General features: G+C 46.6%; 1 protein-coding gene across 2 annotated transcripts in view; it reads left to right on the top strand.

The window, feature by feature from the left end:
* KIAA1958 (KIAA1958 ortholog) overlaps positions 1–12,692 on the top strand; it is a 284,028-nt gene that overhangs the window by 117,073 nt on the left and 154,263 nt on the right. For both annotated transcript variants that reach the window (XM_063914716.1, XM_063914717.1), the window contains exon 2: positions 4,737–5,935. In XM_063914716.1, coding sequence (XP_063770786.1) covers positions 4,762–5,935 — 1,174 coding nt within the window. In that variant the 5' untranslated portion in view covers positions 4,737–4,761. The remainder of the gene's footprint in view (positions 1–4,736; positions 5,936–12,692) is intronic.

A 12,692-nucleotide genomic window follows, 5' to 3' on the forward strand; every position in this document is an offset into this window, starting at 1 on the left:
GAACTGTCACTATCAGTTTCAGACGCTGCCGTTTGGATTGTCCACGGCACCCCGGGTCTTTACCAAGGTAATGGCCGAAATGATGATACTCCTTCGAAGGAAGGGAGTTTGTTATCCCTTACTTGGACGATCTCCTGATAAGGGCAAGATCCAGGGAACAGTTGGAAATCGGGGTAGCACTATCTCAGATAGTGCTGCGCCAGCACGGTTGGATTCTCAATATTCCAAAATCTCAGCTGATCTTGACTACCCGACTCCTATTCCTAGGGATGATCCTGGACACAGTCCAGAAAAAGGTGTTTCTCCCGGAGGAGAAAGCCAGGGAGTTATCCGAACTAGTCAGAAATCTCCTAAAACCAGGCCAAGTCTCAGTGCATCAATGCACAAGGGTCCTGGGAAAGATGGTGGCTTCTTACGAAGCAATCCCATTCGGCAGATTCCACGCAAGAACCTTCCAGTGGGATCTGCTAGACAAATGGTCCGGGTCGCATCTTCAGATGCATCAGCGGATAATCTTGTCACGAAGGACAAGGGTGTCTCTCCTGTGGTGGTTGCAGAGTGCTCATCTTCTAGAGGGCCGCAGATTCGACATTCAGGACTGGGTCCTGGTGACCACGGATGCCAGCCTGAGAGGCTGGGGAGCAGTCACACAGGGACGAAATTTCCAGGGCTTGTGGTCAAGCCTGGAGACATCACTTCACATAAATATCCTGGAGCTAAGGGCCATCTACAATGCTCTAAGCCTAGCAAGACCTCTGCTTCAAGGTCAGCCGGTGCTGATCCAGTCAGACAACATCACGGCAGTCGCCCACGTAAACAGACAGGGCGGCACAAGAAGCAGGAGGGCAATGACAGAAGTTGCAAGGATTCTTCGCTGGGCGGAAAATCATGTGATAGCACTGTCAGCAGTGTTCATTCCGGGAGTGGACAACTGGGAAGCAGACTTCCTCAGCAGACACGACCTCCATCCGGGGGAGTGGGGACTTCACCCAGAAGTCTTCCACATGATTGTGAACCGTTGGGAAAAACCAAAGGTGGACATGATGGCGTCCCGCCTCAACAAAAAACTGGACAGGTATTGCGCCAGGTCAAGGGACCCTCAGGCAATAGCTGTGGACGCTCTGGTAACACTGTGGGTGTACCAGTCAGTGTATGTGTTCCCTCCTCTGCCTCTCATACCCAAGGTACTGAGGATCATAAGAAGGAGAGGAGTAAGGACTATACTCGTGGCTCCGGATTGGCCAAGAAGGACTTGGTACCCGGAACTTCAAGAGATGCTCACAGAGGACCCGTGGCCTCTACCTCTAAGAAAGGACCTGCTTCAGCAGGGACCCTGTCTGTTCCAAGACTTACCGCGGCTGCGTTTGACGGCATGGCGGTTGAACGCCGGATCCTGAAGGAAAAAGGCATTCCGGATGAAGTCATCCCTACCCTGATCAAAGCCAGGAAGGATGTAACCGTGCAACATTATCACCGGATTTGGCGTAAATATGTTGCGTGGTGCGAGGCCAGGAAGGCCCCTACAGAGGAATTTCAACTGGGTCGTTTCCTACATTTCCTGCAAACAGGACTGTCTATGGGCCTAAAATTAGGGTCCATTAAGGTTCAGATTTCGGCCCTGTCGATTTTCTTCCAGAAAGAACTGGCTTCAGTTCCTGAAGTTCAGACGTTTGTCAAGGGGGTACTGCATATACAGCCTCCTTTTGTGCCTCCAGTGGCACCTTGGGATCTCAATGTAGTTTTGGGGTTCCTAAAATCACATTGGTTTAAACCACTCTCCACTGTGGACTTAAAATATCTCACTTGGAAAGTGGTAATGTTGTTAGCCCTGGCTTCAGCCAGGCATGTCTCAGAATTGGCGGCTTTATCCTATAAAAGCCCTTACCTAATTTTTCATACGGACAGGGCAGAATTGAGGACTCGTCCTCAATTTCTCCCTAAGGTGGTTTCAGCATTTCACTTGAACCAGCCTATTGTGGTGCCTGCGGCTACTAGGGACTTGGAGGACTCCAAGTTGCTGGACGTAGTCAGGGCCCTGAAAATATATGTTTCCAGGACGGCTGGAGTCAGGAAATCTGACTCGCTGTTTATCCTGTATGCACCCAATAAGCTGGGTGCTCCTGCTTCTAAGCAGACTATTGCTCGTTGGATTTGTAGTACAATTCAGCTTGCACATTCTGTGGCAGGCCTGCCACAGCCAAAATCTGTAAAAGCCCATTCCACAAGGAAGGTGGGCTCATCTTGGGCGGCTGCCCGAGGGGTCTCGGCTTTACAACTTTGCCGAGCAGCTACTTGGTCGGGGGCAAACACGTTTGCTAAATTCTACAAATTTGATACCCTGGCTGAGGAGGACCTGGAGTTCTCTCATTCGGTGCTGCAGAGTCATCCGCACTCTCCCGCCCGTTTGGGAGCTTTGGTATAATCCCCATGGTCCTTACGGAGTTCCCAGCATCCACTAGGACGTCAGAGAAAATAAGAATTTACTTACCGATAATTCTATTTCTCATAGTCCGTAGTGGATGCTGGGCGCCCATCCCAAGTGCGGATTGTCTGCAATACTTGTACATAGTTATTGTTACAAAAATCGGGTTATTATTGTTGTGAGCCATCTTTTCAGAGGCTCCTCTGTTATCATGCTGTTAACTGGGTTCAGATCACAGGTTGTACGGTGTGATTGGTGTGGCTGGTATGAGTCTTACTCGGGATTCATAAATCCTTCCTTATTGTGTACGCTCGTCCGGGCACAGTATCCTAACTGAGGCTTGGAGGAGGGTCATAGGGGGAGGAGCCAGTGCACACCAGGTAGTCCTAAAGCTTTTACTTTTGTGCCCAGTCTCCTGCGGAGCCGCTAATCCCCATGGTCCTTACGGAGTTCCCAGCATCCACTACGGACTATGAGAAATAGAATTATCGGTAAGTAAATTCTTATTTTTGCAATATAAGTGATTGTGTTAAAATATTTAAATGGACAGCTGAATTTTCGATGAGAAAGAAGGTTGCATCAGTAATTAAAGCATAATATTTGTTTTAGTACATTTATGGCCTGTAACTGAAACTCACTATAATGAGTTGGGGTGTTTTTGTCGGTATCTGGTCTCTAGGTCGACCACACTTAGGTCGACCACTATTGGTCGACATGCATTAGTTCGACATGGTTTCTAGGTCAACGTGAGTGTTTTTATAGTGTTTCATTTTTTTTACTTTTCCATACTTTACGATCCACTTGGACTACGATTGGGAACGAAGCTGCGAGGGGACACGTTGCACTAATTGTCGACCTTTTGTCATGCCAACCTTGCTCATATTGATAATGCTTGGGTCAACCTATATTGGGTGTCACTGTTGACCAATAGTGGTTGACCTAGACACTGTCGACGTAAGTGTGGTCGACCCTATGAACCACACTTGTTTTTGCCCTTGTGTTAAGCCTCTAGCGTTAAAACTAAATACGCTTTGTGATGCAAGTGCTTCTGACTGACTTTTTATGCCAATTAATAACTATAACAGTGTGTGGTTTTTTTTTTTAATTATTTTAATTCTATCACTTCCGTTTATTAAAAAATAGGTTATTTCTTCAAATGATCAAATCTTACTTTTTCTAATACAGGAATACAATATTCCAAACATGGACAAAAATGATCGAGAGACATGCGTTTCTTTAATTTATTATTATTTTTTCTTTTTCTATTTTGTGTTTGGCCACCAAAAATACCTTGTACATTTGCTATGGCATTAATTTGCCTTTCCAAAATGGCAGAAAACAGGATTCCACACTTACATTTTTATACTGAAAAAAATTATAAATGGACGTGTTAAATCTGGGTTACACTCATCTTTGGCAATGAAGGGGTTAAACATGGAGGTTTTTTTTTATGATTCTACCAGCTCTTTATCCTTACTGGCTAATTAGCACATTTTCATAACTGGTTTTACCGAAGACTTTAACATAAGGCTCAATAATATTTGATGCTTTACAGTACAGCTTTCTAGTTAGAATTAGTGTTACTACATTTTAAGTAGTTGCTATTTCAGACCAAGGAGCAGTTTACTGCCCATATGTGGCTGATAAACACCATTAGTATATAAACAGCCAAGAAGCCCCTATATGATAGCATGTAAGGTATTTGAAAAGGGTTACTCTTACCAGCACCATGGCAGTTACCTGACCTATAATGTGTGCAGCCCATGCCATTTTGTGGATCTCTCAAGATTTGCCTATTGTTAGATACATATTGGGCTCGATTCAATTCCAAGAGAATTGAATAGCTCCAGGAATTAGCTCCTGGGGCTATTCAATACAGGGGCCTGTGACACCCGACAGGGGTTTCTTCTTGCACCCATGGAGGGGTGCGAGCAGAAATCCAACAAAAGTACCGGTGCGATGCTGATTTCTGCCCTTAGCGTGCCAGAAACAGCATCGCGTTGGACACCTAAGTTGGAGAATGCAGGTTCTTCCAACAAAACACCCTGTTTAGTCAGGGAGAACGGGCATTCTCTTACTTACCATTCTGCTGTATTGAATAGGTCAGAATTGAATCGAGCCTATGGGGTTAATAAACTGAAGATTGATGATCTATTTAGTCTAGAGGAATGCCCAAAATTGTGGCAGCTGTGGTATAATGCCATAAAATGGGAAATGTATCCCAAATTTCTAAAAACTGGATATAGTTTTATTGCTATAATTCAAATTCCGTGTTTCGACGTATGTATAAATCCTCTTTTTTATTTACTTGTAGGAAGAGGCCTCGTGATCCAAAAATAATGGAAGACTGTCTTCATACCTCTTCAGAAAACCTCTCCAAGTTGGTGAGTTGGGCCCATAGCCATGGGACCATTTGTAGCCTTATTCCAAACTTGAAGCACTTACTCTCTGAGGGCTCCCATGGCACCCTTACAGCTATGTGGGGATGTAGTGCTGGGCATGCATACCACTGGCCATTGACTACAACATGTAGGGCTGGTCCTCAGGAGAGAGTTTGTTTTCAGGACAATAGAAGCTTCAACTCGGACAGTCCTAGTATAATTGGTGTGCCCTCAGAGACTCAGACAAGCCCTTTGGATAGGTACCCTGGAAGACCAGTAAAATCAAAGCTTGATTGCAATAGAACAAGAGACTCCTGTGACTTTTCCTACTGTAGTGAGCCTTCAGAACTGGATGATCCAGTAGAAGAATATGAAGACGAAACCACTTTGTTTGATATGGTGTGTGAATCTTCAGTGACAGATGAAGACAGTGATTTTGAGCGCCGGGCACAGCAATCACCTAGTGTTTCCCGCAAGAGGCCCAGTGGTGTTCTTAGCTCATCTCTTTCAGGGTCTCAGTCACATATTGCTGATGAGGACAGTGCTGATGTAATCGTGAAAAAGATTAAACAGGAGACCCCTGAAGATTATTACATTGTTGCTAATGCAGAAATCACTGGTGGAATTGATGGGCCAACATTGTCTCTACAGATGACCAAGACGAAGAGTCAGACTCCTGCAGCATCTGCTTTTGTGGGACCATCAAAACCACCCAGCAGTTTGCCACCATCACTAAGCAATGAGCTAGAAATGCAGGCTATTGCACCTTCCCCGTTGGTCCTACAAAGACCTCCACCCCAGAAGCCTGTGAGACCACCAATGCCCTCTCAAAGCAAAACACTATCAAACCCTGCAGTTGTCAATCAACAAATAGGAATACAGATGCCAGTGAGTACATCCACAGGAAACCCCAGCCAACCTATCAGCATACCCTTATCAGCACTTCAATTGCCAGGGCAGGAAAAACAAGAGGTGTCCGAAGAACTCTTTCCACCTGTACTGAAGCCAGCATTATCCTGCGACATAGCACTCTCTCCATCAGTTAGTGCTGAGCCCGAAGTTAGCTCTAGCCAGCAGCAACCAAACACCATCCCCAATATTAACTGTGAGGCAGCTGGGCAGTCCATTCCAGGTATGTAAGTTTATGCACGTGAGAAAACTGTGATAAGTCTTACACTACACTGTCTACATGATATTTATGAATTTATTATATGAATAACAGACCAGCAGTGGTAATGATGATCAATTCACCACTGTCCTTGTCTTGAAGCCTTGGGTTCCTCTGTTAACTGAGGAGGCTAGAACAAAGTTTGCTTTAGACTTCTTTGCAGTTAATAAGTATATGTGATATGTTGGTTTCTTCAGTTCAGCTTATTACCTATGTGAATAAAATTATTTATTGCAGATATTGTGCAGTAATAATATTTGTATATGAGATCTTGTACTCTGTCCATGGGATGTGGTTATGTGCCCGACCGCCGGTCACCATACAGACGCCGGAATACCGCACACTCAATAGCCCAATGGTCGACATGCCTACAAACAGGGACTATTCCCACTTGTGGGTGTCCACGACACCCATAGAATAGGAATAGAACCTGTGGCGAGTGCAGCGAGCCACAAAGCCCGCTTGGGGTTGTGTTGCACTCGCCTCCCCCATAATTTCCCCATAATTGTGGAATTACAATCATTGTTTCTCTAACGATCTAGTGGATGCTGGGGACTCCGTAAGGACCATGGGGAATAGACATGGGCACTTTAAGAAAGAATTTAGATTCTGGTGTGCTCTGGCTCCTCCCTCTATGTCCCTCTTCCAGACCTCAGTTTGAATCTGTGCCCGGATGAGCTGGGTGCTACTTAGTGAGCTCTCCTGAGCTTGCTATAAGAAAGTATTTTGTTAGGTTTTTTTATTTTCAGGGAGCTCTGCTGGCAACAGACTCCCTGCATCGTGGGACTGAGGGGAGAGAAGCAGCCCTACTCTCTGCAGATAGATCCTACTTCTTAGGCTACTGGACACCATTAGCTCCAGAGGGATCCGTACACAGGATCTCCCCCTGGTCGTCCGATCCTGGAGCGCCGCCGTCCCCCTCGCAGAGCCGGAAGACAGAAGCCGGGTGAAAGAAGCAAGAAGACTTCGAAATCGGCGGCAGAAGACTCCAGTCTTCACTGAGGTAGCGCACTGCACTGCAGCTGTGCGCCATTGCTCCCACACTACACCCACATACTCCGGTCACTGTAAGGGTGCAGGGCGCACGGGGGGGGGGGCGCCCTGGGCAGCAATTAGAGACATCTTTGGCAAAAGTTTGCATGTATACAGTTGGGCACTGTATATATGTATGAGCCCCCGCCAAAAATTGTACATGAAAGGGGGACAGAAGCCCGCCGTCGAGGGGGCGGGGCTTCTTTCTCAGCACTCACCAGCGCCATGTTTTTTCTCCACAGCACAGCTGAGAGGAAGCTCCCCAGCCTCTCCCCTGCAGATACACGGTAGAAGAGGGTAAAAAGAGAGGGGGGGGGGCACACATAATTTGGCGCAAAAATCAATATAAACAGCAGCTACTGGGTTAACATTAAGTTACTGTGTTATTCCTGGGTTAATAGCGCTGGGGTGTGTGCTGGCATACTCTCTCTCGGTCTCTCCAAAGGGCCTTATGGGGAAATTGTCTTCAGATGAGCATTCCCTGAGTGTGTGGTATGTCGGTACGTGTGTGTCGACATGTCTGAGGTAAAAGGCTCCCCTAAGGAGGAGATGGAGCAAATATGTGTGTGAGAGGGTGTCTCCGTCGACAACGCCAACACCTGTTTGGATATGTGTAATTAAGTGCTAAGGTGAATTTATTGCACAAAAGATTAGAGAACAGACAGGGAATCTACCCATGTCTGTCCCTATGTCGCAGAGACCTTCAGAGTCTCTCAATGATCACTATCCAAAATAATAGACACTGATATCGACACGGAGTCTGACTCCAGTATCGACTACGATAATGCAAAGTTACAGCCAAAATGGCAGCAAAGTATTCAATATATGATTATTGTAATAAAAGATGATTTGCATATCACTGATGACTCATCTGTCCCTGACACAAGGGTAGACATGTTTAAGGGGAAGAAAGCTGAGGTAAATTTCCCTCCTCTCATGATGAAAAAGAGCGGGAATCTCCAGACAAGAGACTGCAGTTTCCCACAAAGAGTTCTCAGGGAGTATCCTTTACCCACTAGGGCCAGGATACGATGGGAATCTTCCCCTAGGGTGTCACGTTTGCCCAAAAGGTAGCCCTGACGTAACAGCTATTCTCAGGGATCCTGCAGATAGCGTGCACATTCTGGTACACTACTCAGACCGGCGATTGTGTCGGCATGGGTTTATAGCGCTGTGGCAGCGTGGACAGGTACCTTATCAGCAGAGATTGAGACCCTAGTATGTATGTGTATGTATATATATATATATATATGTGTATATATATATGTGTATATATAGAGATATATATATTAAAGATGCTGTCTTAAGAGATAAATATATATATAAAACATGCCCAAAGAGACATGAGTCTACTGGGTCCTAGAGTCAAAGCTATGTCGATTTCTGCTTGACGTGTCCTGTAGAATATGCAATGGACAGATGATGCCGACTTAAGAGGCATATGGAAGGCTGAGGATTGTGTGGAGAAGGGTTCTCGGACCTGGTCTCCACAGCTATAGCTGGTTATTCTGAGATTTTGCCTTATATTCCTGCACAGCCTAGGAAAGCACGACATTATCAAATGCAGCCTTTCGAACAAAGAAACAAGAAACAAGAAAGTCCAAGGTGCGTCCTTTCTTGCCAGAGGCGGGGGCAGAGGAAGAAGCTGCACAACACAGCTAGTTCCCAGGAACAGAAGTCCTCCCCGGCCTCTACAAAATCCACTGCATGTCGCTGGGGCTCCACAGGCGGAGCTTGGCCCGATGGGGGCACGCCTTCGTAAGTTCAGCCACAAGTGGGTTCACTCCCTGTTAGATCCCTGGGAAATAGATATTGTGTCTCAGGGATACAAGCTGGACTTTGAGGAGATGCCCCCTCACCGACGGCCCTGCCGGCTTCCCCCACGAGAGGGAAACAGTGTTAACTGCAATTCACAAATTGTATCTTCAACAGGTGGTGGTCAAGGTTCCCCTCCTTCAACAAGGAGGGGGTTATTATTCAACCATATTGTAGTCCCGAAACCAGACGGTTCGGTCAGACCCATATTGAATTTAAAATCCTTGAACATATACCTGAAAAGGTTCAAGTTCAAGATGGAATCGCTAAGAGCGGTCATTGCAAGCCTGAAAGGGGGAGATTTTATGGTGACTCTGGACATAAAGGATGCATACCTTCATGTCCCCATTTATCCACCTCATCAGGCTTACCTCAGAATTGCGGTACGGGATTGTCATTACCAATTTCAGACGTTGCCGTTTGGTCTCTCCACGGCCCCGAGAATATTCACCAAGGTAATGGCGGAAATGAGGGTGCTCCTGCGGAAGCAAGGTGTCACTATTATCACGTACTTGGACGATCTCCTCATAAAAGCGAGATCAAGAGAGCAGTTGCTGAACAGCGTATCACTTTCTCTGGAAGTGTAACTGCAACACGGCGGGATTCTATATATTCCAAAGTCGCAGTTGGTTCCTACAGCTCATCTGCCTCTCCTAGGCATGATCCTAGACACAGACCAGAAAAGGGTTTATCTCCCGATAGAGAGAGCTCAGGAGCTCGTGACACTGGTCAGGAATCTATTAAAACCAAAACAGGTGTCAGTGCATCACTGCACTCGAGTCCTGGGAAGGATGGTGGCATAATATGAGGCCATTACCATGCGAGGACCTTCCAATGGGACTTACTGGACAAGTGGTCCGGATCACATCTTCAGATGCATCGGTTAATCACCCTATCCCCCAGGGCCAGGGGGTCTCTCCTGTGGTGGCTGCAGAGTGCTCACCTTCTCGAAGGTCGCAGATTCGGCATTCAGGACTGGGTCCTGGTGACCACGGATGCAAGCCTCCGAGGGTGGGGGGCAGTCACACAGGGAAGAAATTTCCAAGGGCTGTGGTTAAGTCAGGAGACTTGCCTTCACATCAACATCCTGGAACTAAGGGCCATATACAACGCCCTACGTCAAGCGGAGTCCCTGCTTCGCGACCAACCGGTTCTGATTCAGTCAGACAACATCACTGCAGTGGCTCATGTAAACCGCCAAGGCGGCACAAGGAGCAGGGTGGCGATGGTAGAAGCCACCAGAATTCTTCGCTGGGCGGAGAATCACGTAAGCGCACTGTCAGCAGTGTTCATTCCGGGAGTGGACAACTGGGAAGCAGACTTCCTCAGCAGGCACGACCTCCACCCGGGAGAGTGGGGACTTCATCAAGAAGTCTTCACGCAGATTGCAAGTCGGTGGGAACTGCCACAGGTGGACATGATGGCATCCCGCCTCAACAAAAAGCTGCAGAGATATTGCGCCAGGTCAAGAGACCTTCAGGCGATAACTGTGGACGCACTGGTGACACCGTGGGTGTTCCCGTCGGTCTATGTATTTCCTGCTCTTCCTCTCATACCCAAGGTGCTGAGAATCATAAGGAAAAGAGGAGTGAGAACAATACTCATTGTTCCGGATTAGCCAAAAAGGACTTGGTATCCAGATCTGCAAGAAATGCTCACAGAGGACCCGTGACCTCTGCCTCTAGGACAGGACTTGTGCAACAGCGGCCCTGTCTGTTCCAAGACTTACCGCGGCTGCGTTTGACGGCATGGCGGTTGAACGCCGGATCCTAGCAGAAAAAGGCATTCCGGATGAGGTCATTCCTACGCTGATAGAGGCTAGGGAGGATGTGACGGCTCAACATTATCACCGTATATGGCGAAAATTTGTGGCTTGGTGTGAGGCCAGGAATGCCCCTACGGAGGAATTCCAGCTGGGCCTTTTCCTTCACTTCCTACAGTCGGGAGTGACTTTGGGCCTTAAATTGGGTTCCATTAAGGTTCAGATTTCGGCCTTATCCATTTTCTTTGAAAAAGAACTGGCTTCTCTGCCTGAAGTTCAGACATTTGTAAAGGGAGTGCTGCATATTCAGCCCTCTTTTGTGCCTCCAGTGGCACCTTGGGATCTTAACGTGGTGTTGAGTTTCCTGAAATTACACTGGTTTGAACCACTCAAAACGATGGAAGTAAAATATCTCACGTGGAAGGTGGTCATGCTATTAGCCTTGGCTTCGGCTAGGCGTGTGTCAGAATTGGCGGCTTTGTCACATAAAAGCCCTTATCTGGTTTTCCATGCGGATAGAGCAGAATTGCGGACCACCCACAATTTCGGCCGAAAGTGGTTTCATCCTTTCATATAAACCAACCTATTGTGGTGCCTGTGGCTACTACTGGCTTGGAGGATTCCGAGTCACTGGATGTAGTCGGGGCTTTGAAGGTTTATGTAGCCAGAACGGCTAAGGTCAGGAAAACAGAATCTTTGTTTATCCTGTATGCTTCCAACAAGCTTAGGGCGCCTGCTTCAAAGCAAACTATTGCTCGCTGGATCTGTAACACGATTTAGCAGGCTCATTCTGCGGCTGGGTTGCCGCTGCCTAAATCAGTTAAGGCCCATTCCACAAGGAAGGTGGGCTCTTCTTGGGCGGCTGCCCGAGGGGTCTCGGCATTACAGCTTTGCCGAGCGGCTACTTGGTCAGGTTCAAACACCTTTGCAAAGTTCTACAAGTTTGATACCCTGGCTGAGGAGGACCTTGTGTTTGCTCATTCGGTGCTGCAGAGTCATCTGCACTCTCCCGCCCGTTTGGGAGCTTTGGTATAATCCCCATGGTCCTTACGGAGTCCCCAGCATCCACTAGGACGTTAGAGAAAATAAGATTTTACTTACCGGTAAATCTATTTCTCGTAGTCCGTAGTGGATGCTGGGCGCCCGTCCCAAGTGCGGACTTCTTCTGCAATGCTTGTATATAGTTATTGCTTAAATAAGGGTTATGTTATGGTTGCATCAGAGTTTATTTGATGCTCTGTGATTGTTCATACTGTTAACTGGGTAAAGTTATCACAAGTTATACGGTCTGATTGGTGTGGCTGGTATGTATCTTGCCCTGGATTGACAAAATCCTTTCCTTGTACTGTCAGCTCTTCCGGGCACAGTTTCTCTAACTGAGGTCTGGAGGAGGGACATAGAGGGAAGAGCCAGAGCACACCAGAATCTAAATTCTTTATTAAAGTGCCCATGTCTCCTGTGGAGCCCGTCTATTGCCCATGGTCCTTACGGAGTCCCCAGCATCCACTACGGACTACGAGAAATAGATTTACCGGTAAGTAAAATTTTATTTTATTGAAACCAGACTTGTGTAACAAACTACAATTTATACATAATAAAATAAAGCAAAATAAAATGATGGAAACATGTTGCATTAACGTACATGGGATATTTTTGTGACAATCGCTCGCAGTACCCATGCAAATCCATTACATTTAACTCTGCACTGCACATCCTATACGAAGTACATAGAACAGTGGGGAAATCAGCTCAAAAAAAGACAACTCCCAAGAATGTAATATTGTAATCCTACAGCCTGGTGGGTTGGGATTACAGTTCTATACACTTTCAAAAAAACATTCTCTGTATACACAGGAGAACTTTTAACCACTTAACTGGCATGGTCCGATCACTTGCGACCGCGCCGCCCCTCTGTGTCCCTCAGTTTTTGATGCGGAGATCCGTATTGCAGATTGACATAATTTTATTTATTAAAAAAAAAAAAACTATATGAATGGTTTTGAAGGGAAAATTGTCTGTTAATTGGTTAGGAACGCTTCCAGTTAGTATATCCCACTGTGACAACATTTGTGAAGAAATTGCTCTCGCACTGAATTATTGATCTTGAATTCC

Source organism: Pseudophryne corroboree, chromosome 1, assembly GCF_028390025.1.
Source record: "Pseudophryne corroboree isolate aPseCor3 chromosome 1, aPseCor3.hap2, whole genome shotgun sequence".
Taxonomy (NCBI): Eukaryota; Metazoa; Chordata; class Amphibia; order Anura; family Myobatrachidae; genus Pseudophryne; species Pseudophryne corroboree.